The 22,619-nt window shown below is 40.9% G+C and overlaps 1 protein-coding gene across 1 annotated transcript in view; it reads left to right on the plus strand.

Moving 5' to 3' along the window:
• ROS1 (ROS proto-oncogene 1, receptor tyrosine kinase) overlaps positions 1-13,800 on the plus strand; it is a 51,845-nt gene extending 38,045 nt beyond the window's left edge. The window contains 3 exon segments of the mRNA XM_075047024.1: positions 2,838-2,881; positions 2,884-3,000; positions 13,040-13,800. Of these exon segments, the coding sequence (XP_074903125.1) occupies positions 2,838-2,881; positions 2,884-3,000; positions 13,040-13,185 (307 nt within the window). The 3' untranslated portion in view covers positions 13,186-13,800.
• The last annotated feature ends 8,819 nt before the right edge of the window (positions 13,801-22,619 follow it).

Consider the following 22,619-nt stretch of genomic DNA (forward strand, 5'->3'; position numbering starts at 1 on the left):
TGGTAATGTCCTGTAGCTTCTGTGCACTAAAGAGCATTTCAGGAGTTGTTCACTTTCAGCCTCAATTATTAGATACTGAATATTAATTCTTTGGTTTTCCAGGCTCTCGAATTCTTATTTGCCCCATGTATGCAGATCTGTTGTACATATGGTTACCAGTTGCCCCACCCAGATAAAACACAGTTGTGAAGTGTAGGTGTACATCTAGGTGTACAGGCTAGTTCTTAAACCTAACATAAACCTTTAGCTGATGTTGCGTTTGGATCTGATAATTTTCATCTCTTCTTGAAAGGCTATCCTCATGAAGTAGGGGAATCCTCTGAGTCTCCTCCTCATACTGAAGCAACGCACTACTTGCTAGCCGATATTTGGCTCCAAAAAAATATAGGAATGTGCTCAAGCTGTCATTCATGTACATCTTGGCATATTAACCTGGCGCTCACCCTCTTGACTGGTCTCATGCTGATGCATTTCTGGGCTAGTGAAAGTTTATGCCATGTGACTTAAAACTTTGGATGTCACAACATGCCTCGAAATATGCCACAACATGCCACAAATAGCTGTCTGTGCAAAATTTGCAGATATATTCTGAGACAGCATGAAAATTTTTGTCATTAGAAACCTAAAGCCTTTCTGAATTAAATACTTTGTGAACAATATCAGTTCTACCTGATATCAATATTTTAAGCCAACCAGCAAGTAATTTGATTTAGGAAATAAAAATATGGAATATAATTAAAACGAGAAAATTCCAGTTCTGAATGTTTTGGCGGCAGTGAATATCCCCACTCAATAACAAAACTGAATGGCTTTATAAAGCAGATTGTCCAATAAAAATTAGTTATTTAGAAAGACAGAGATTGGTTTTAGGAATACAAAAATATTCAGAATCCACATTTGTTGTGTTCTTGTTTCATAAATGAAAAGAGAGTAGATTTAGATTGTATATAAGGAAGAATTTCTTCACTGTGAGAGTGGTGAGACATTGGAACCTGTTGCCCAGAGAGGCTGTGGATGCCCCATCCCTGGAAGTGTTCAAGGCCAGGTTGGATGGGGATTTGAGCAACCTGGTCTAGTGGAAGATGTCCCTGCCCATGGCAGGGGGGTTGGAACTAGGTGATCTCTGAAGGTCCTTTCCAACCCAAACCATTCTATGATTCTATGTCTTATGTATCATTTTCCATTTCTTTCTCCCTCTGTTGGCCTATGGCTGTCTGTTCCTTCCTTTCCATTAGAAGAGCAGTGTACACAGTCACCTCTTTTACTTCATTGCTACACCTTGCACAAGGCTCTGCTCATGAGAGCCCAAGTGCTAACCTGGTGGAGCACAGCACCTGAACTCAACTTTTTTTCTTGGATATCCTACCAACCAGCATGACCAGAAAGTAGATTGTTTGGCTTCCAGCATCCAATGCTAGCTTTGGAATTCAATGTGACAGACACTTTGCTGGCAGCAGAAAGAAAACCAGAGTTATTTCACCTCATCTTGAGTCTTATTCAGTACTTTTCCTTCTATATTTCCAGTGTCGTCAATAACCAGTACACCTGAAAGTAAGCAGATTAAGTGATTCAGAGCATTAGGAAATCACTACCACTTTTTAGATTCTTAAAATGGATTTTCAAGATTTCATTGGATCCTTTTGAAAAAAAACCAGAATCACTCTGTCCAGCTCCACAACCACACGATACAGGTTGATGAAAAGTGGTTCTAGTTTCTACTCATGTTTCTCACCCAAGGCCAATATTTTAATGAAAAATATCATTGAAAAATCAGAAGTCAAGAGATTTCTCTTACCTGTCACCAAGGGTTTTGTAAAATACTCAATTGTGGTGAAGGACAGCAGTCTCCTTTTTAAGATGGATAAGTGAGGATCTGAGCAAGTCAATTCATTTCACATAACTCAGTAACACATGGTATCGCATAGCAGCAGGTCTGGGAGGCTGTTTGTCAGGGGAGGATTTGAACCTAGGGCTTAGAGGTGAATATTCCACATTCCAGTAGCAGCTTCCTGAACCGGCCTTTCACTGGCTGCTCAAACGCTGCTCTCCGGTTTTGAGAATCTAAGACCTCTCCCCACTCCCAACACTTCGCATGTCCAGGTGCTGGCTGTGTTTTGGTTTTCAGCCTGGCTCCCCCTGGCTTTTGTAGGATTTGGTTTTGTATAGCCTGGACTCACCTTGAGTAAGCAATACAAATCAGCCCTATCCTTTAGACAAACAGGAGGGGCGGTTTTCCACTGAATAGTACACATAGTGTTGTGCAAGGTGGACTAGGATCCCTGCACCCAGAGGAAACTCACACCATTTTTGCCTTTGATGGGAAAACTCACTCCTATTTGTTTTGGTCTGGAGGCAGAAGTCTAAATTAACCCTCTCTGTGCTGGAGGGTTTGCCTTGAACTTCCCCTAAATTTGAGGTAGCATCAGTTGAAGGAGGATTAAATGAGCTGATAGCTTCAGGTTCATTTCTGGTTTTAAACATCCTTTTTCTTCTGTGAGACAATTACCTCCTTGTCTGCTTTCTTAGAAAATATTGATGACTTCTTTGGTGACAACAGATGTTAATGGCAAATGTGTCTTTTTTTTTAATGTTATAGCTTCTCCCAATCTCGTAAATATCCATCTTTGAAAAATTAAAAGCATTCATAATGAGTATTCCTGACAACTGATCTTTAATCTGCTTTTCCTTCCTTCAGCAGCTGATGATAATCTTTGTACCACATACAAAGTTTTTGGAAGTTGAAAATCCGGGCCAAACTTGCTTCTCAGATGATTTAATGGTTGAGATTAATGATTCTATTATCTTTAATGTTTGCATTTTAACAATTTTTTTTCCAGATGTGATTTAATGACAAGATGCTGGGCCCAAGAACCTCACAACAGACTACTTTCTCTTATATTCAGAACAAACTGCAAGAGGTAAGATGCTCTCTGCTGTCCTTCATCCACTACCTTGAAGACAAAGAGACAGCAACTGGAGTCATCAACCAAGGTTTTGAAGGTGAGTTGGGGCCAGCACCTGCTGTCCCCATGGCTTCTTCCCCATGAACAAAGTGGGATTCAGCAGTTCTTTTCATTGCATTTGTCACTGCCTCAAATTCTCTGCCTATAAAATGGGAACAGCAATGATTTACCTCTCATAATGAACTTGTAAAGATTCATTAGGTGCCATTAGGTACAATGCATTAGGTAAAGCACATACAAGATTACCAAGCAAAAAGACCTCTATGAGGTTGCAACTGAGCCTGTCTCACAGAGACATCCAGCTTGCATCTAAATTTTTGATACTTCGTGACCCTGTTCCGCTAAAGTAAATGCTTAAGTTCCTTGTACAGCCAGGAGAGCTTTAGAAGGCTTCCAGATGGAAATCTGTTCCAATTTCAAAGGCATCTACTCCCTCTCCATCAGCTAAACCTGGCAGTTAAGCACTTACTTTAGGAGTACTGATTTAGTAGTTGCCTGAAAGTGAGGCATAAATTAGGTACCTAAGTAAAGCAGCCTTTATCCTAGCCTGAACTATGATAGCTCTAGCCAGGAGTCACATCATACCTATGCTCTGCACACTGTGAATGAATAGAACTAGGTGATGTTAGGAAAGATATACTTAAGACATGGGACACAACAAAGCCGAATTATGTAAGAACATTATTAAGGTTGTGAAGAGAGGAATTAAAAAAAAAAAAAGGTGATGCTAAATTTGAAGTTGTCTGTGTAACTGTGATTCACATCACCTAAACATGGAACTAAACATCCTGACTGGGCGAGAACAAGAAGCTTTTCACATCCTGCAGTAATTCCTGACTGGCTAAATCTTGAGGAAAAGTGATGTCTTAGTAAACAATGTGATCTGAAAGTCTGCAAAAAGAAAGTTTTTATCAGTTGAAATATTTCACTTTTATTTCAGAGAGTGTTGTTTTTTGTTTTTTTTTTTAATTTAACCCATTTGCATTGTGTGATTTTCTAATGAAAAATATTTCCTGTTAAAGAATTACTTTGCATTCTAAAAAAGGAAAACCTAGTTGTTTCTAAAATATCTAAAGGCTTTGTTTTGATTTTGAATTTTTTTTTTCCTTCACAAAATGTTGAACTAGGAACTTGCCCTGCTTCATAAACAGTTGCGATACATCAATATTTTCTGTTTTCCTAAAAACTCCCTGATCCATTAGAGGAATGACACAGTACTCAATTACACAACTACATAGTGATTTTTCTACAGGATTCTACCTATATTCAATTCACTGGCATTGGTATTTTGCTTATCTTTTATCGTTTGGTGTATTTAATATTTTGCTTATCTTTATCATTTGGTGTAGCTTTACAAATGTCAGTTTATCCCCATCATGATTTCTCTCTCTGTCAAATCATGTCTGTGCATGACATGTTTGTATGTCATTACAAGACTAGAGACTTTATCATATGTCATTACAAGACTAGAGACTTTATCATATGTCATTACAAGGCTAAAGACTTTATCAAGACATGATGGGACCAAAGATAACCTATCACTTCATGCTTTTTTAACAACTGATTTTGCACCCTTATGCTATAATGAAAAGCATGTAGTGTAATTTCCTAGTTTCTTTAAGGGCATCTGCGTAGGGAGTTCAGGAAAGAGATAATGTGGCACAAATCTAAGACTGGCATTAGCTCAGGAAAGGAGTACAGCTAGCTAATTAGGCACTATGCCCAAGCTAATAGGCCTTATGTTTTGAATGGACTTTATCTCACCTAAATGCAGCTGTCTAGAAGCTAGGAGTCTCACCTAAGATAGTCTTCTAGGTTTCTCACTCAGGAGCAAAACCAGACATCTCCAGAGAGTGACAACTTCTATGTTTTAGGCATGTATCATAGTATGAAAGGGGTCACCTTTTGCCTTTCTCTCCATTGATGATTGCTGGAATCTAGGTGACTTGCCATATTCGACTTGGATATAGCATCTTGGACTAGATGTTTAATTTTAAGATGGCAACAGAACACAACATCCACTGGATAGAGGGCTGTACAGGACTCTACTGATTTGACTGCTTGCCTCTACTCCTGAGCTAGTGTGGTTTCCTAGCTTAGACACCTTTGTTCTGCGATCCCTAACTCCAAGGGCAAGAGAGACATGAAAATTAAGGGGATTAAGAAATTCTTGTGGCATTACATCAATATCTGTTAAAATCTTTACCAGGGCTGAAACTTTTAAATATGAGCCTGCACTTCTGCTGCTTGGAGTTGGGGAAAGAGGCTGGAATACAGGTTGTCATCCTTTTGGTGGAGCAGGCCTGGCATAGATGTAACATGCAAGGAATTTAGTTTCAGTGCAAGTCTCTGCTTAGCATGTGCCAGCTAAGCATGATCTTCCCCCTGCTGTTAACTAGCTCAGTCTAGGCAAATCGTTACTTTCACTGGAATGACAAATACATATTCTTAATGTAAAAAAGATTATTTTGCCAAAATTTCAGGTTCTGCCACACAGCAGAGGTCACAGAGAAAAAGCCATTGCTTTATTTGTTTGCCAGGGACAAAAGTAGCATTCTTAGAAATGGCCAAGTTATTGAAAAGGAAAATATGGATTGAGACTTCCATGAAAAGTTTCAGTTCGAATGGTTAAAATTTAAAAAAACCAATTTACTACAGAAAATGAGGTTGTATAATGGACTTTTAGGGTAGTCTTAATAGCGGTACTCCATAATGTGTGTTATATTCAGGGAATCTCTTGGGCAGTGGTCACTTTTTGAAATCAGACTCCATTAAGCCTGTTTATAATAACCTAGTTGGTAAAATCTGGCCCACTGTGGTAAGCAGGGCAATTCAGTGCAGGCAGAACTTTGGCAATAGCTCTCAGAGTCAGCCTGTTTTGCTCTCTCCCTGAGCCTTACCCTTTTTTCCACCAGCTACCCTGTTCCTTCTTGTGGCTTCTCCCCATTCTTCCCTTTCCATAGGCTCTGCCTAGCTGTTGTTGCCACAGACCCGCTGCTGGATCAGCATTGGGATGGGAAGACAAAGCAACTGTTTTCATGCTTCCATTCAATGTTTTCATGCTTCAGTTTTTGAAACTCCTCCTTAACTTCTCCACAGGCTCATTTGGTGATTTTCATACAGGGAATGCCCATCAGGAAACAGTATAGCTTGAATTTTATTTATTTATCTATGTATCATCCTTTCATTTAAATGTATTTTAAAAGACTAAACACTTGATAAGCTCTTTACACGTCTCTATAATGCACATGCTTATTTCCCCATATATTCATAGTTTGCCTGTAGGTTATCTCCCTCTTTCCTCAAGTAGTCTTCATAAGCCCATTAAAATGTTATTCTGCTTACTTGACTGAAGGCCTAGAGTCCTGGTGATGTCTTAATGTTGCTGGATTATCATGATCAGGGACACATGCATGTCAGTTTTCTGTAGCTCTCCAGCCTTAAATTAATTCAATAGTTTTTCTGCCTGTGATGTAAATCTCATGCAGTGGAGTTCAGGGAAATGTGTGCTCCAGAAGTGCTATTGATTTAAGCAAGAACTGGCAATTTGGGTTCCGGTTGAGCTTCCAGACTAAAATGCATGCTCCATTATGACCCTGTTCTAAACAGTTTGGGGCATGGAATATGTCTTCATCTGTGATTTGTAAAACACTGTTTAATAAGTAAGCGATTTTTTAAATTTGCATTCATTTTTAGCTGGGACTAAGTGAAGTACTTCTTGTATTTGTAGTAGTAGTGGGAAGATGACAGCCAAAACAAATAAACCAGAAGACTGTTCCATGATGGATTGTCCTGGACAACATTTTCCAAAAGTGTTACGCGGTCATTGGCCTTTGTGTGTCATGAAACTCCTGTCATGAGCCTCCCGCCAAGAAATGCTTGCTCTCACCAGAAGACTTGATGCCAAAAGAAAGAGCCAAATGTCAAGCAAAGTGAAATGACAGGCCTCAAAATAACTATGATACTTAGCCCTACACGGAATCATACATCTTCCAAATTCTGTTGAGCCTTACCTGCTTGTAGGTAGCCACACCTTTAGCAGGTCTATACCTGCTGTTGGTGCTATTTCCTAGGTGGGAGAGCTGGAAAACATTAGATGTTCTCAAGAATATTAATGGCGGTGCAGTATGACACACAAGTTGCAAGTGTGGTTGAACTAATACAGACACTATCATAGTGGTCTGGAGAGCACGCTAACAGGACAGCATGGAGATGACAAAAGGGAGACTGGCTTTGTTATTGCAAAGGAGGTATCGAGTGGCAGTAAATATGCCTGAGCAATACCAGCAGCTCCTGGCACTGCTGGTTTGGAAGGGAGGGAAGCAAACTCAGGACCAGGAATGGGTCTACCAGTTTAGTTTTTCCTTCTTGCTCTTACAGACTTTCCCAGGACATTGGTCGTGGGCATTAAGTAGCATTAACAACATTTTTTTGAGTGAGAGAAGCACTATCCAGCTAGAGGACTGAGACACCAGTGGGTTTTGAATCCAATGGGAATTGATTGAGCAGAGGCCCCATCACAAGAGACCCATTCTTTACTGAAAGATAGGCTGTTCTTCCCCCAGTTTCAAGAAGAGCAAATGAAATGTCATGAATCAGCATGCTATCAGGATGGCCCTGCATTGCTGTAAAAATAACCAGTCCATCTATTTTCAGACATAACTTTTTACATTTGCACATACAAGACAGCACTATATTTTTTCAGGTCCCAAGCATGCCCCTTTACAGATGGAAACACCTGTTTGTTTTGGCAAACGTCTTTGCCGACATCAGACAACTGGGCATTAAGCAGCTGGAGCGGCTCCTTGCCTTTATGACCCAGGAGGACTATTCTTATCAGGGCTGCTCCCCACAATCCCTTTTGGACCTATAAGGAAAAAATGTCATAATTGCTCAGAAGCTGTGTCAGAGCACCACGCTCTTACTGTTAGAAGTGGCTCCTCTGGTGAGAGGAGATGCAGAGCGGTTGAAGGGAGCCTGAGGAAATCCAGGGTAGAAGACTAAAGACTAAAAGGAAGCACATTTGGCCTCAAAAATGTCATTTTTAAATCCCTAAGCTGGAGATGTTGCTTGAAAAATGTCAGAAGATAAAACCATTAGAATTTTGTAATGTTTCCTTTTTTCACTTTTCTTTCCAAAGCCAGTGACTCAGTGTATTTACTTTTTTCAGCAATTAAGCTACTTGCTAAAAATGTCACCTTTTTTTTTTTAAATCTCTCTGCAAAACTTTGCATTGAGGGGATTTGATATTAAAATCTGGAATCAGTGATTTCACCATTAATTATATGTCTGCCCTTTCTGCTCGCTGAGTGGTACTGGTTTGCTGTTCCCTGTGTAAGAATCATCAGTTTATTTTCCTAAAACCAGCTGCCTTTTAAAAACTAGTCTGCATACCTCTCTGAACTTCAGGTAATCACTTGAACAAAAGGAAGCTTCTCCAAAGCATATGTGTTGATAAGAGACATTTTTAAAACCTTATATCTAGTCTCCTTTGTATTTTTCTGAAATTCAGTAATCCTCTTCCCCACTTAGCTTAGTGAGTGGCTGACCCAAAGCCAGTGGAGGTCAGAGAAAAGGCTTCTTCCAAAACAGTGAGTGGTTACAACACTGCAGGAAAAGGCGGACTTGGTGGTGTGATCACTTCTTATTTGTCCCCTAGACAAATGCTGTGTGATTCCAGAGAGCACACATGAGCTATATGATACTGCAAGGAAAGTCATGCTAATACTTTGCCCTGGACTGAGGAAAAAAAATCAGATGATATGATGTTATAAGGGCTGACATTTGTGTATGGGTGTACAGATATAAGCAACTAAAACTTAGGCACTGTGTTTATGCTCGCTGTCTAGGCTGTTTGACAATCACCAGGGAGTTGTAGACACGTTCAGGGGATGTTATTGTGTAAAGGTAAGGATGTGAAATAAACATCTCCACAAAGCAACTCAGTCCTCCTTTATCCCTCCATTGACTGTAAAGGCAGCCTAGGCAAGGAGCTTAAACTGGACATGTAAGATCTGGGTGATTAAAACTTAGTAAAATGAATCCTGCTTTGTGACCTGGAGAAGGGTCGTGCTTCCCTATTTATATAGACTTATTGTATTGCAGCAAATGTGGAACTGGCCTTTTTTCGGTGCTTTTGTATTAAAAATGATAATAAACAGGTTTATATTTTATTTCCCAAGACAGCTTCTTGCACACAGAAGTTTCAGTCCACAGATCTCTGAAAAATCTATTAAAATAAAGACAGGCAGTCAATGCTTTAAGCAGTTTAGTGCAGTGGAAATGCAGGATGAACAAAATTCTCACTTTTAGTACCTTTAGTGTCTGACAGAATAGCAAAGCTCGGTGAGTCACTCTGAAACCATGCAAGATCATATGCTTCGTTAGACAGGAAACACAGATATATCTCCACTGATATATAATACAGAGTGGAGTATTAAAACGGATATATATTTGTTCTATTTATATTCTTACTGGCAATGTGCAGAAACTGAAACACAGCACGTCCAGCTCCAGGTGGCCAACAGGTATCAGGAAGATACACCCTGCACAGGAACTATCTCCTTGAGCTAACCAACATAGCTGAGGTGGAGAAGTCAGGGTTCAATAGCCACTTTTTCACCCTTAACAAAGATATGTTGTCATCAAGCACTTCTTTTGAATGCGTTCACTCTGGGGTACATCTTTCAGCTATGCCGGTAAGTCAGCCAGTCTCTTGTTTACTACCACATACGTTGTGTGGCAGGGACAAAGGGCAGAGTATATATGAGAAAAAACAAGAGGATATTAATGGGAAAAAGCAAATGTGGCTGCACTTCTAAATACCTTACCATGTTGAAGGTGCTAAGCGTCATATGAGATTATATTACCCAGAATTAGTAACGTCTCAGGCTGGCTACTTAGCTGGTGTAAATCAGTGGCATCCCACTGGTTTCTATGGAGCTTTGTTAATTTGCGCTAGTTGAGGATCTGGCCCTGAAATAGCTGTAATAGAAGATCAGCATCTCTAGATCAGTTTGTTCAGTCTACCAATCAGCTTTTCTACTGACATTTTTTTTTCTTCTTATATGTTGTCACCTTCTGAACTTAAAACACCAAAAACCCACCTGCTTATCAAGACATCACAAAAATTTGCACCCTTCCAGGCAGGATTTCAAAACATGTTGTGAGCCCACACAGCCTACCGAGCAGGCAAGGAAAGACACTCTGCAATTGCAACGCAGGATACATGGCCCAGCTCAGCACCCCAGCTGCCCTGCGGCAGGAAGCAACCGACTGAGATGCTGAGATTGTGAAGCGGGAAGCACAGATTTTATCGGGTTGGGACCAGTCTCCTCAGAGGAGGCTAAGCAAGCAAACTCCATACCTCATTAGTATGAGTCAGGCGATCATAGTTTCTTGTGTCAATTAATGTGTGGCTCCCTGGAGTAAGCTTCTGCCTACCTCTGGAGAGATGTGTTGTAATTAATTTACCTGCAGTTTGGCTGCGATGTTGTGCTTTAAGCACACCACTACCAAGAAAAGTGTCTAGCAAGGTCAAAGCTACATGCATTTAGGACCTGAAACAGGTATCCATGCAAGTACAGTGCTGAGCTTTGAACATGCTATTTTAGTTATTGGAAGCAGTCTACCTGATAGAGCACAGAGCTCAGTGGGAACCTGCTTCTCAGCAGAGTACTCCTCAGCCTGTACAAAGATGTGGACTGGCAGAGCTATCCTGCCTCATGCCCTGAGGTAGGTTGTTTGAAGTGAACGTAGGTAACTCTACGCTACGCAGCAGTCCACAGTGTAGACAACCCCTCAGTATTTAAGCGTTTGGAGTTGACTCCCCAGCACGACTTCAGATTCCATGAAGGTGTTCCTTGGACGCCTCCTCTCGGGGTGTTTTGTTGGCTCAGCCAGGCTTTGCTTGTGAAATCTGAGGGGATCACATCACATGGTTTATCCTGCATTTACTCACGTATAACCCAGCATGACTATACATCAGTCAACTAATTTTAGCAATGTTAAAACTGAAAAGAAAAGAATGATATCTCATGAATATACTGACCTGCCTCCCCACTCCAGCTTCTCTCTATTTGCCTTCGAATTCTTAAGATTTTTTGGAGTTTCCAAAAATTATTCATAATTCTCTGCATTGGCTTATGGCTTCCCAGGGTGTTGGTGGTGCTTCTAGCCTTCACATTTCTGGGGGAATTTCACAACATATAATGATTTGTTTCCTCAGTTGCTCATTTTCAGTATCTTCTGTGTCCATCTATCATACAAGTAAGTGAGCAAAAATCGCTTGCTTTGCTGACTTATATGAGAGGCAAGTATTGTACTACATAACTTGACATCTTTGCATAGATGTTTTGGCTTGTACAGCAGAATGGTGCTAAGCTTTCATAGGTGCCAAACGCTGTGCTAAGAGATGACACAACAATGAAGGAAAGGACACTTGTAGTCAAAAATCTCATTGTGAAAGTGGCAATGTAGCTTATACGTGTCATATTGTAAGAGAAAGGTCATCAACTTTATATTCTTCCTCCATCTTTGGATAGGATAAGAATATTCTGCAAAAATAGTCTTTCTTGCTCATTTTGTTCCCAAAGCTCAAAAAGTAAAACCAAGGCAAGGTGTTTGATTTTTTAGCTCTTTTTCTCCATAATGAGAAACACAGTGGCACATAGGCTGAAAAAGGATTATAATATTTTATATATTCTGTAGTTCTTCAGACCTGTTGGGGAAAGAATTAGTAATGTATCTATATATCTGGTAAAAATATCTCAGTGACCTCATACTCACATTTGTGTAAACATCACCTCATCAGTTCCAGATACTTATACAGGAAACAAATCTGAATGCTCCTCTAGTGTTCTATACTTAGGCAGGTCAGCCGGCATATGTCTGGTCTGTAAATACCCAGTTTTACTTGGGTCCTTATTTTAAGGTTTCTCTCTTAAGAGTTTGCTGCAAACATGCCCTCAGCATTTGCCAGTGTGCCTTTTCCAAAGCAACTTGCCCCTGAGGGTTCCCATTAAAAGCTTTATTAAACAAAAACCAAATACAAAGAAGAGCTGTACCAGTTGGTAATGGCTTAGTCAGGATTGAATTACTAAATATTGCCATAATAGTCCTGAACTGACAAAGTGAGTATCAAATGATTTTTCGTAGCTGTCAGTCACTGTGGTATGTGACCACAGTTTGCTCTATGTCCCAATCCCAATCTTGCTAACAGGTTTCTAAAATCAAAATTCTCCTTCAGACTTTTCCTGATAATCTTTCCTAATGGACTCTAGCATGCGGAACAGACTTCTGACTTTATAGCTTGGGCGGGCGTGTCATTATAGTGACATAATAAATTGTATGTTGCCTGGTGCAACAGCACAATGCTTGCGATTCTGTTGCACAGATAACCTGGAATGTCACATGCTTAATTTTCCAGTTGTGAAGTAAAATAAGGAGGGAGTGTAATAAAAGAAGGTACATGTTACAAAAATAAATGCAAAAAATAGCAACAATTATAACTTGAGTATTTAGTTAATAATTTTTACATTTTTTAAAAGGTATATCTTCTGCAACAGATTTCAGGCAACTCTATATATGTGAACAGCATAAAATTAGGGAAAAATTATAAAGTTTTTAGAAATGGGAAAAATACACTGGCTTGCCAAGTTCAAGCTTCTAGAAAGACAGAATATTACAAGTCCTCTAGAGAGACAGTATATAATGATTTAGTAGGTAGAAAACTGCCTATGTTACAGGACTCTAGCAGTATTATTAGCAGGGTTACACAAATGTACAGATTAAAATCACTTTGGCTTTATGCAGGCTGTCTTTACCACCAAAAGAAGCGAGTCATGTATTCGTAACTGTATTGCTGCTTGTGGAGGTATAAATGGTGATGACCAGCCTTCCCTAAGGGATTTGCTTAAAGCTATACAGGCAATAGCAGAAAATAAATTTGAATCATCAGTCACTCTTTGTGAGGTCACTAGACCAACTTTCTCCAGCAGCTGTCTGATTTTGTTTGCTTTCTGATACTGCGTGTATATCACTGGGCTGTTATCTTTTCTTTTTTTTTTTAAATGCAGATAGTGATGTTCCATGTGCAGATTCAGACAGTATTCTTTCAGTCACGTGAATGGCAACAAGGAATCAAGAGGGCTTAAATGATTTGGTATTAGTCAAAGAAGGCAACCAAGATCAAGGAAACATCAATTCTGCTGAACTTAGTTAAGTCGGGTTCCCTCTATTTGTAAGAAAGAGGGAAAGAAGAGAAAAAGCTCTACCAAAAAAGACATAAGCCAAGGAAAATATTCTGCACATTGTCATACTAACTAAGAGATATCTTAAAAAAACAGGAACTCTCTAAAACACTAAAACTACCAGAGAATATGGTAAGGTACTGAATGATGTGTAGCAGAATAAGACAGCAATTATGTATCTTTTGATTTTCTACATGTTATGGTTTGTTTCACAGGAGCTAGTTTAAGGGAATAAAACATGTAATCAGACAGCAAGTGATTTTACTGTGGTGTTGATTAAATTTATGCAATCACATATGCCTCAGACACAGGCAGTCCTTCCAAAAAGGGAGTACTAGTATGCTGTTTCAAAGAAGAGACCAAGTCGCTCATGAAAAGAAAAAACAGCTGAAATCTAGCTTCATTGTGCACAAACAAGGTTTTACAAATTGAAAAACTAACATAAATTCTTCTTGTATTTTTATGAACTCCAAATCAGGAAGCAATTCAAGAAGGATGACTGGGTTGTCCACTGCTGCAGATGGTCTATTTCACTATTTAATTTAAACAAATGCTTGCAATCATCTTGTATGTTAAGTTGCACAGCAATTGATCTGTGAATCTAGACAGTCCTGTTTTCTTACATTTCTTTTCCTTTCCCTTTTTAATGTTCATCATCCTTGTTTATTTTTTACCAGACTGGGTGAAGGGAGATACTTTTCTCTGATGTGTTTGGAGATCAAGTCAAAGTATATAATAAAATGATACATAAATCATTACTGAATAGAAGACAGCAATAAGCATTTTGGAACATTTCATCATGAACAGTAGTTTGCAAATTATGCAGAGCTATTCACTGACATCTGTCAGGAAGCTAGAAACATGCTCTGATTTTATGCAAATATTTGATAACGGGGGACACTGAAGAGTAGTAAAGGCTCTATCTGATGTCAGAATGTGAATATTTTTAAGGCACAACTCCACTGAAATCTAGTTTCAAAAGTTTCTCAAATGGAGATCCAAGACAGATGAACAAGAAACATGGGGTTTGACAGTTGTACTCAAACGAAATAGAAATTGAGAGTTTTTGAATTAGGATTCTTCAAAGTCCCTGACAAAGCCCATTCAAGCAGTCTATAATCACATAACTGCCTTTTTCTTCATCTACAAATTAGTGTAAAAGCCAGATTTGCCAATAACAACAATTGCAGCACTTTGCTATGCTCACCAGACCATGAGTGACAGATAAATAAATAAATACTGTATAATGTTTCCTTCCTCTTCAAGTGCTGCTTGACCGATTGTACAGCCATTCCTTCCATTTCAGTGATTTAAACACAAGTAATGTTTGCTAACCAGTAGCATGTGCTAGCCAGAAACCAGGAAGATCGCAGTTCTGTAGTCATCATACCCGGATGACTTCACGTGCATATGTAATTCCACTTGACTCAAGAGGACTGCTCAGTCAGCAAGCCACAAACAAAGGTTTTGAAAACCAACAGGACTTCATATGATATCTTTTTATTTAGCAGGAGAAGCCTGCAATCCTGCCAAAATTTTTTCTAGGCAAAACCTTTCACAGGCCTTGTGACCACAAGTGTGATGTGACAACACAAGTCCATTCAGTTTTGTGTAGGTCTGGGCTGGAAAAGAATCATGCAAGAGCCTCTCCAACATGGGTAAACTGGGTTAGGGGGCAAGGCGAGCGTCAGCGACAGCAGTCGGAAGTAACGCTTTTGAGGTCTTGAAGTAGTCACAAATACCGAAAGTGACACAGAAAGAACAGAGGGGAAGGTAAGTCTTGTTTTGTCCACATTTTGTAAGTGTTGCAAGACCAGTTTTAATGGAGGATTTATCACAGCATGGTGAGGAAGAATGTGTCAAGTTTAATGCATTGCCATGAATTCATTGCCATGAATCAGGATATTGACCAGTGATTTATGCCTTTTGCACCTAATAGTATGAAAAATGTATTGGACTGGATAAAACACAAATCTCTTGATCCAAATTTAAGGATCCTGATCTATAACTTGCTGAATTCAGTGGAAGACAAAATACCTAACCTTCCCCAGAAGTGCAGTGACCTGAGGCACGCTCAGTGATACAGCCTCAGGTGGGAGCATGGCCCTACTCCATTCTCCCTCTCATTTCTCTGCCTTAGAGGACTAAGTATGCAAATACAACTATTCCACTGAATTATGTTAAAGCTGAATTTGATGTGTGCAAACTTATCTCGCTTGCATCCACCCATGATGCTGCTTGCGAAGAGTTCCTTAATCCCTCATGTTTCTGTACCACCCTTCTCTTTACCCATCTTCATCATTACACCTTCTCATTGAAGTGATGCTTCCTCTCTTCATGCAAACTCTTCATGATGATTCATGTTTTATTCATCAACTCTTATTCACTATCAGGAGAACACCTCTTGCCTTCAAGCAGTCAGCCCCTGATGACAGTTTTTGTAGCTACTTTTGGAAACAGTAGAGGAGACACACATGTAAGAGGTGATGAGAATGAAAGACCTTTTTAGCACATTCTGTCTTGGGCAGGGAAAGGGACACTACCTAGCCTGTGTTTGTCTCTAATAGTTGGTACCTCCTCCTGTGGTAGATCAAGGGAAAGAGTCAAGAAAGCCTTGAGTTCAAGTGTCTTGACTTTCAAGGCTATAGGTTTTAAATAAGCGTAAATGGGTCTAGGGGTGGTAATGCAACTTAAAGGAAATATGTGTTCAGGGGAGAAAAGAATCCTGACATTTCAGAAAGGTTAAACGTGAGATAAGAGTACAAGCGAAGCAGTTGTTGTGAGCACACTTGTGTGACATACTGCTGAGAGACTCATCCTCAAGCATAGAGGCAATAATGTGCATTTTTACCTTCTTCGTTTAAGGTGTACAGTGAGACTGAGTCTAGGGTGAGATATCTATGTAGTAAGAGGAATTCTTTCTAGATTACCTTGTAAGCCCCAGGAAGCCACATAAATAAGAGGAGAAACCCATCCTGGGAAGGTTCCCTCTGCAAGAGCTGGAGGAACCAGAAAGTGATGTCTGAAGTCTGAATCATAAGTGCATAGGTGTTCCTGTCAGCAATCCCAAAAGCTTCTTAAGAAAAGAATCATTCTCAGGCTGGTATAAAGCAGATGGACCCAATCTTCACCTAAATCAAGTTAAATATGTTAAGCTACACTGATGTACAGCAGTGGAGAAACTGCCTCGAAGTCTTTAGCTTCTCAAGATTTGGCCTGAGACAGGTAGACCTATGTCCAGCCAGTTCCTGAGCAAAAGATGGCTAATGTCCCTAAGCCTCCTCCTCTCCATTGTATTGCTGAGCACATTATATGGCATGGAATATCTCTGGTTAGTTCGAGTCATCTGCCCGGTTGTGTCCCCTCCCAACCTCTTGTGCACCCCCAGTCTATTCACTGGGCAGGGGGAGAGTGAGAAGTGGAGAAGACTTTGATGCTGTGCAAGAACTTTTCAGCAATAACTAAAACATTAGTGTGTTACCAGTATTGTTTTGGTCTCAAATCTAAAACGTAGCACAAGATGAGCTGCTGTGAAGTCTTTAACCTGCCCAGGAAGAGGAGATGTGCCCCCAGACGCTGCTCAGGGGATGTCCAAGGTGAGCCTCTGCTCTGGGTCGCAGCCAGTTACTGTCTCAGGCTCTTCTTTGTTCCTTGATGCCAGCACAGACATTTGGCGAGATCACTGAGCAACAATGGTGAGCATGCTTCAGGATGTGATACCACACACAACCCACTGGTGCTGGGCTCTCAAATGGCAACGACGGAACTCTGAGCTGTGCTTGGACAGACATGGACATACTATGTGGCTTTAGTTGGCTTATTTAATCTCTCAGCTGCAGACTTGACATCCATATAAATGGATGAAAAATATTTACTGCTACCTATAAATAGTATTTACTACAACATAACACAAATGCTGTGGTGATTAATTAAAGTTTGTAAATTATTTTGTAAATGTGAAGGGCCAGGGCAGATGTTACTTATTTACTAAGGCAGCATTTTCTAGGTCTGCTATCTTCAGTCCCCTCGGTCTACAGCAGGTGGTAACAGTGAATTTCTGTTTTTCAGAGCTGCTTGCAAGGGCTTTTGAGCTGGCACGTAATAATGACCAGATCCATCCAAAATCTGTGTACCTCATGCTTTCCATTTGGGACCACAATCAAGATCCTACAAAGGAAAAACCAATGCTTTATGACAAAAATATTGAGTCTTTGCTGGGTCAAAGATAAAATTATGGAAATTTTGCATGTAGCTGCTGCTGAGAGATATGCCAGGCTTCAGTGGCATCACTCACTTATCCCCATGTGCCACAGAGGGAGTGCTCAGCAGTTTGTCATGAGCTACGGGAACGTGGCTGTCAAGAGCTCTGAATGGAAAATTTATACAGCTTGAAAAGAGAATTTTTTGAGATATGAAAGGCAAAAGACGTGTTTGCTTGTATCATGTAGGACTGAAAAACGTGGGGTGTCAGGATGATTTCTTTGCCTTTTTTATATTTAACATTCAGGTCTCATCTTCTATGGGAGACTTTATTGTCAGTTATTCAATGGCATCATCCCAAGATTTGGGGAACTTAAAAACAACCACCAGAAAGGCATGAGGTTGTGCAGCTACGCTGCTACCGCAAGTGTTTTCTATTAGTCTTTGTTACCTGCAAAAACTAGTAAGTGGCAGGGACAAGAAAGGCAAGAGCTGAGTTCGACACATCCTTGCTTATCTAAGAAGCTGGAGACAGGGCTTCAGCTTTCCTGGTACCCTAGATAACAGAGACTAGTAACATCCTCCAGATCACAAGGTCTGTCAAAATTTGGTTCCCCTACCACTTTTATGGAAGGGCACAAAGATCCTTACAGGAGGGCCACTGCATCCCTTGCTTCTCACAGCTGTTTTCAGCAGAGAAAGCTTTACCATCTATTTGAATTGACTAATGTGTCCAGTGTTTTTCTTGTTTTCATTTTTCTTTGACATCTGTGGCATGCTGCCTATGGTGGTTTGAGTCCTCAAATCTGGCTTTACTGAGCATAACCAGGTGAAACTGATCCTCTGTGATTCAGGTTTAGGACTATTGGAGTTCAATAATAACTGTGAAGGCAAGATTTCCTCTAGATTCAAATTTACCTCTTTCTACACAAAGCTTATCTTAATTTAGCTATAACAGACCTCAAAATAATTGTTATAGAAACAAATGTCTGTAAAATAGCCCTGACAGGTCTGTTAGTGATTAAAAAGTTCTAATTCACCTTCATTTCTTTTAATTGATTCTTGAAAGTTTTTCTTACATGCACACCCTGGAGTGAGTTGCAGGAGCTTGCATACCGGGTGGATTTTTCAAACGATCATGGCTCTATTTATAATGACACTTGGCACCTCTAACTGACATTATGTTTTAACTCTAATAAATAACCAGAAACCCAGTGCATCAAAGCCAAGTGATGATGCCAAAATATTGTCATTATTGCCAGTGACATGACTGATACTGCCGTATAAAATAACCTTTTTTATAATGTGTTAACTTCTTCTTCAGATGACGTCTTCCATTTGGAGGACGTTCATCACTGCCTTCTATCTTTTACGGTAAGAATGGAGCTGTAGAATAGCCACACTCTGTTTGGATACCAACCCCTTTTGCAATGCTGTTGACATAGCTGGATCTTCTTTTTCCTGCTTTTTTTTCTCTCCTATCTTCCCTGACAGTACAAGCCACTTAGTGCTTGTTAGAGATGAGGCCACTGAAACACCTTTCTTGTCCTGCGCGGTACAGTAAGCAACTACAGTTGCCTCTTCATCTGTCTTATAGGAAACTGAGGGGAGTTTCAACATCATTTTTTAGCACCAGTATCTCATTACTCTTGATTAATCTCCTGGTGTATTTCTCTTCATGTATCCAATTTTCACACCTTTCCAGGAGGGCTGACCATGTTTAAGTTCTCAGTAGTTTCCAGTCACAAATGTATTTAGCTTTCTCTTGCAGAGAAACAGAACTCTGGGAGTCACAGAACTAACCTTTTATGAGAATATCTTCTCTCACATCTTCATATTTCTTCAGTCTGACATCACCACATCCCCAAGGATGGAAACCTACTCACACAGTGCAGCCTTGTGTTCTTCAAGTAGGACCTTGCCAACTTTGTGCTTTCCTCAGTTTGTCTACTGACATAGTCTTTGTTATCTTAACAGATACTGCACTCCATAATTTCTGAGTCTGTTGCTTAAAGCACGAAGAATTATCCTCTACCTGAATCTACTAAAACAAAATTAATGGCCATGATAAAGCGCAGTCACTTGCCAAACGCATCCTCTTGCCTACCCCACTCAGAGGTGGCTCTTGGCTTTAGTGGCAGCATCACCAGGTTAGAAGCTGTCATTCCTCTTCACAGAAGCAAGCTGAGAAGGGACTGTTGGCCCTGCTTCTTGCCAGCATTCAAAGTTGGCATTAAATAATTAATACAGGCCTCAAAAATGAGGGAAAAATGACACCTTTAGAAATATCTTTGAAAGTCTTTGTACACTTAATCATGTGGTCTTGCTGCAGTAATTTTAGGTGGTCACTAAGGGCCGAGTGAAGTGTCTCCAGGAAAACCGTTTGACCTTACTGTAGCTCAATTGTCAGGCCTGCATGCAGCGGTCATACTGCCGCCAAAATTAAGCTTTCCCACTCCTCGCTTTTGGGTTGCTCCTTATTTTTTTCAGATGTTTTCTGCAGGGAATGCTTTCTGAAATGCCAATTTGTCTCCATAATGAAATGAATTTTGGGGGAGAATTGTTACTAAAATCCTCTTCAGCATTCTTTGATTCAGTCTTATATTATATGATGAGTAAAATACTTGATCTTGATGGAAGCAATATAAGAAAAGGTGGTGACAAAGTGACTAAGGCTGTAAGTGCCCTATTGCTAGTGTGTTTGCGCAGTTGTGTTTTGGCTCACATCATAGACTCCTGCAGCTTCAAAGTAGTATGTGTGTTCCTGGGGCATGAGAAGCAAACAAGAAACGTGAGGAGTAAGATGGCTCTTAAAAGACAGGCCTATATGCAGAGAGGTTGGACTGTGACTAAAAACTTATGGCTGTTACTGTAAGGACTATGCAAATATCAAAAATTGCAAATTCTTATCTGATTTACACATTTTTTTTTTAAATTGCAAGAGCGGCAAGTTAAGTGGCAAAGCAAAACTGCAGAGTGCCCTGGGAAATATACTCCCAAAGAGGGTAAAGAAAACCAAATACAAGTGCCCTCTTAAACACAGGATTTTAATTTTCTTAGCAGAATAAACTCTCTGCCTCGACTCTCTGTGCTCTCACTGAAGTGGAGGTCATGGCTAGTGACAACTGGGAGCTGTTCCTGGAGGCTCTCTTGCCTTTTTAGGTTATGAGGGTCTCTGTGTGTTTAGGATAATATGATTGACAGCTCCACTCCGGCCCCAATTAGCACCCTATAATTTATTAGCTTCTGCTTTCAGATTATGCGCTAACTTCACAAATATTTCAACCACGGAAACAGCGGCTATCAAGTATCTCTTTCCTGATCCAGCTTACTGGGACTGCAGTTAAATACAAGGAGGGAGCTGTGCAGGTCTGTCAAGAGAGAATAATCATTTGTTTCTGTGCGCAACTGGGGCTGTCGCAGCTCTTTAGGACTCAGCGTGCGGAAAAAAGGGGGTTGTTCCACTGGAGCGGGGATTAGGGCTTGGTTTCTACCACAGGGGTATGGTGCAGGATTGAGGCCAATGTGCTGGCTCTTCTGGAGAGGGTCTATGTTTGCCCAATTCTGTTTATCATAGAAATACTGATACTTCAACTTCAGGCAAACAGCATTGATAGGAAAGTTTGTGTCCCTCCTAATGGCGTTCCTTTGCTCCTCATTGCTACGGCACGGGGCCAGAGCAGTAACTGCAGGAGGGAAGAGGCTGGGTGAGGCGGGAGAACAGAGAGAGGATGAGGTACAGGGTCAGGGCTGGGGCCAGAAGTTGAGGAGAGGAGCAGTGGAGAAGTCGGGGGTGCGGGGGGTGATGAAGGAGGAGGGCATCGTGCAGCCGTACCTGGGCCAGGTGGGGCAGGAGGAAACGTGCAGTGGGGAGATGGGGCACGCTTGGTAACGTCCAGCGTGGTATTACATCTCCTAATGGGACAGCTCTCCTGTTTGGTATTTATCCTGCCTTTACCATGAATGTAAATAGGCAACCGACACGTCCCCAATTAAACGCTCCAGCCCTCGGCCAGCCTGTGTTTTTGTGGGCTGCAGCCGAGCACGGCAAAGGGAGGTGCCTGTGCACGACAGCGGGACCCAGGGGCACGCACCCCTGCACCCCTGCACCCCTGCACCCCTGCACGGGGTCCTCCAGCGCCTTCCCCTTCTCCCGCAGGACCTGATGCAGAGAGGGCAGGGGCAGGAGGAGGGGGTCATGGCACCCCGGTGCCTCTCCGTTACAATTAGCCCTCACAGGTTCGGTGCGCATTATTCACAGATGATGCCTGGCTAAGGAGGCAGTAGAAGGTGCACTGCAAAGGTAACTCCTCCGGTATGATTAGAGATGGACAGGAACAGGGGGACCTTGCTAGCCTGAGCTGCTTGTCAGTACAGTCGGTTTAGAGAACAATCTTACCGTGCTGGGAACTAAATTAACAATATGCTTCCCGAGGCTGTAGCCCCAAAGCTTGAGGGATGACTGAAATAAAGCTTTTCTTTTTCTTCTTTTTCTTTTTTCTTTTTCCTTTTCTTTTTCCTTTTCTTTTTCTTTTTCCTTTTCTTTTTCTTTTTCTTTTTTCTTTTTCTTTTTCTTTTTCTTTTTCTTTTTCTTTTTTCCTTTTCCTTTTCCTTTTTCTTTTCCTTTTCCTTTTCCTTTCCCTTTTTCTTTTCCTTTTTCTTTTTCTTCTTTTTCTTTTTCCTTTTTCTTCTTTTTTCTTCCTTCTTCTTTTTCTTCTTTTTTCTTCTTCTTTTTTCTTTTCCTTTTTCTTTTTTTTCCCTTTTCTATTTCTCTTTTAATGATCCCCTGTTCCCATTTCCCTATGCAAAATTGCCTAGCCTACAAAATCAGTACCTCATTCCTCCAAATAATCACAACACAAATCTCTCTCCTTCCCCTGCTGCAACTGCTCCTCTGCGTGGCAGGCCAGGGAAGCCAGCCAGGACACCACAATCCCCCAGAGGAGCCGGCTTGCCCTTCTGTAATCAAAAGGGCACACTAATTACAACCCTCGCCCAGAAAAAGATGCACGAGGACTGCCAGTCAGAGAACCCTGGTGCATCTAAACCCACCAGCAGCATTTTCCTCCCTTCCAGGAAGGGACCAACCTTTAAGCCCTCGCTAGAGCTTGTCATCAGCCTAAATAGGACTTCAAAGGGAAGGCGAGAAGGGATGGCAGTCCCTCCTAACCCAAGGAGGAGACAGGGCAGATACATTTCTCCAGAG

Source organism: Buteo buteo, chromosome 15 (assembly GCF_964188355.1).
Source record: "Buteo buteo chromosome 15, bButBut1.hap1.1, whole genome shotgun sequence".
Classification (NCBI taxonomy): Eukaryota; Metazoa; Chordata; class Aves; order Accipitriformes; family Accipitridae; genus Buteo; species Buteo buteo.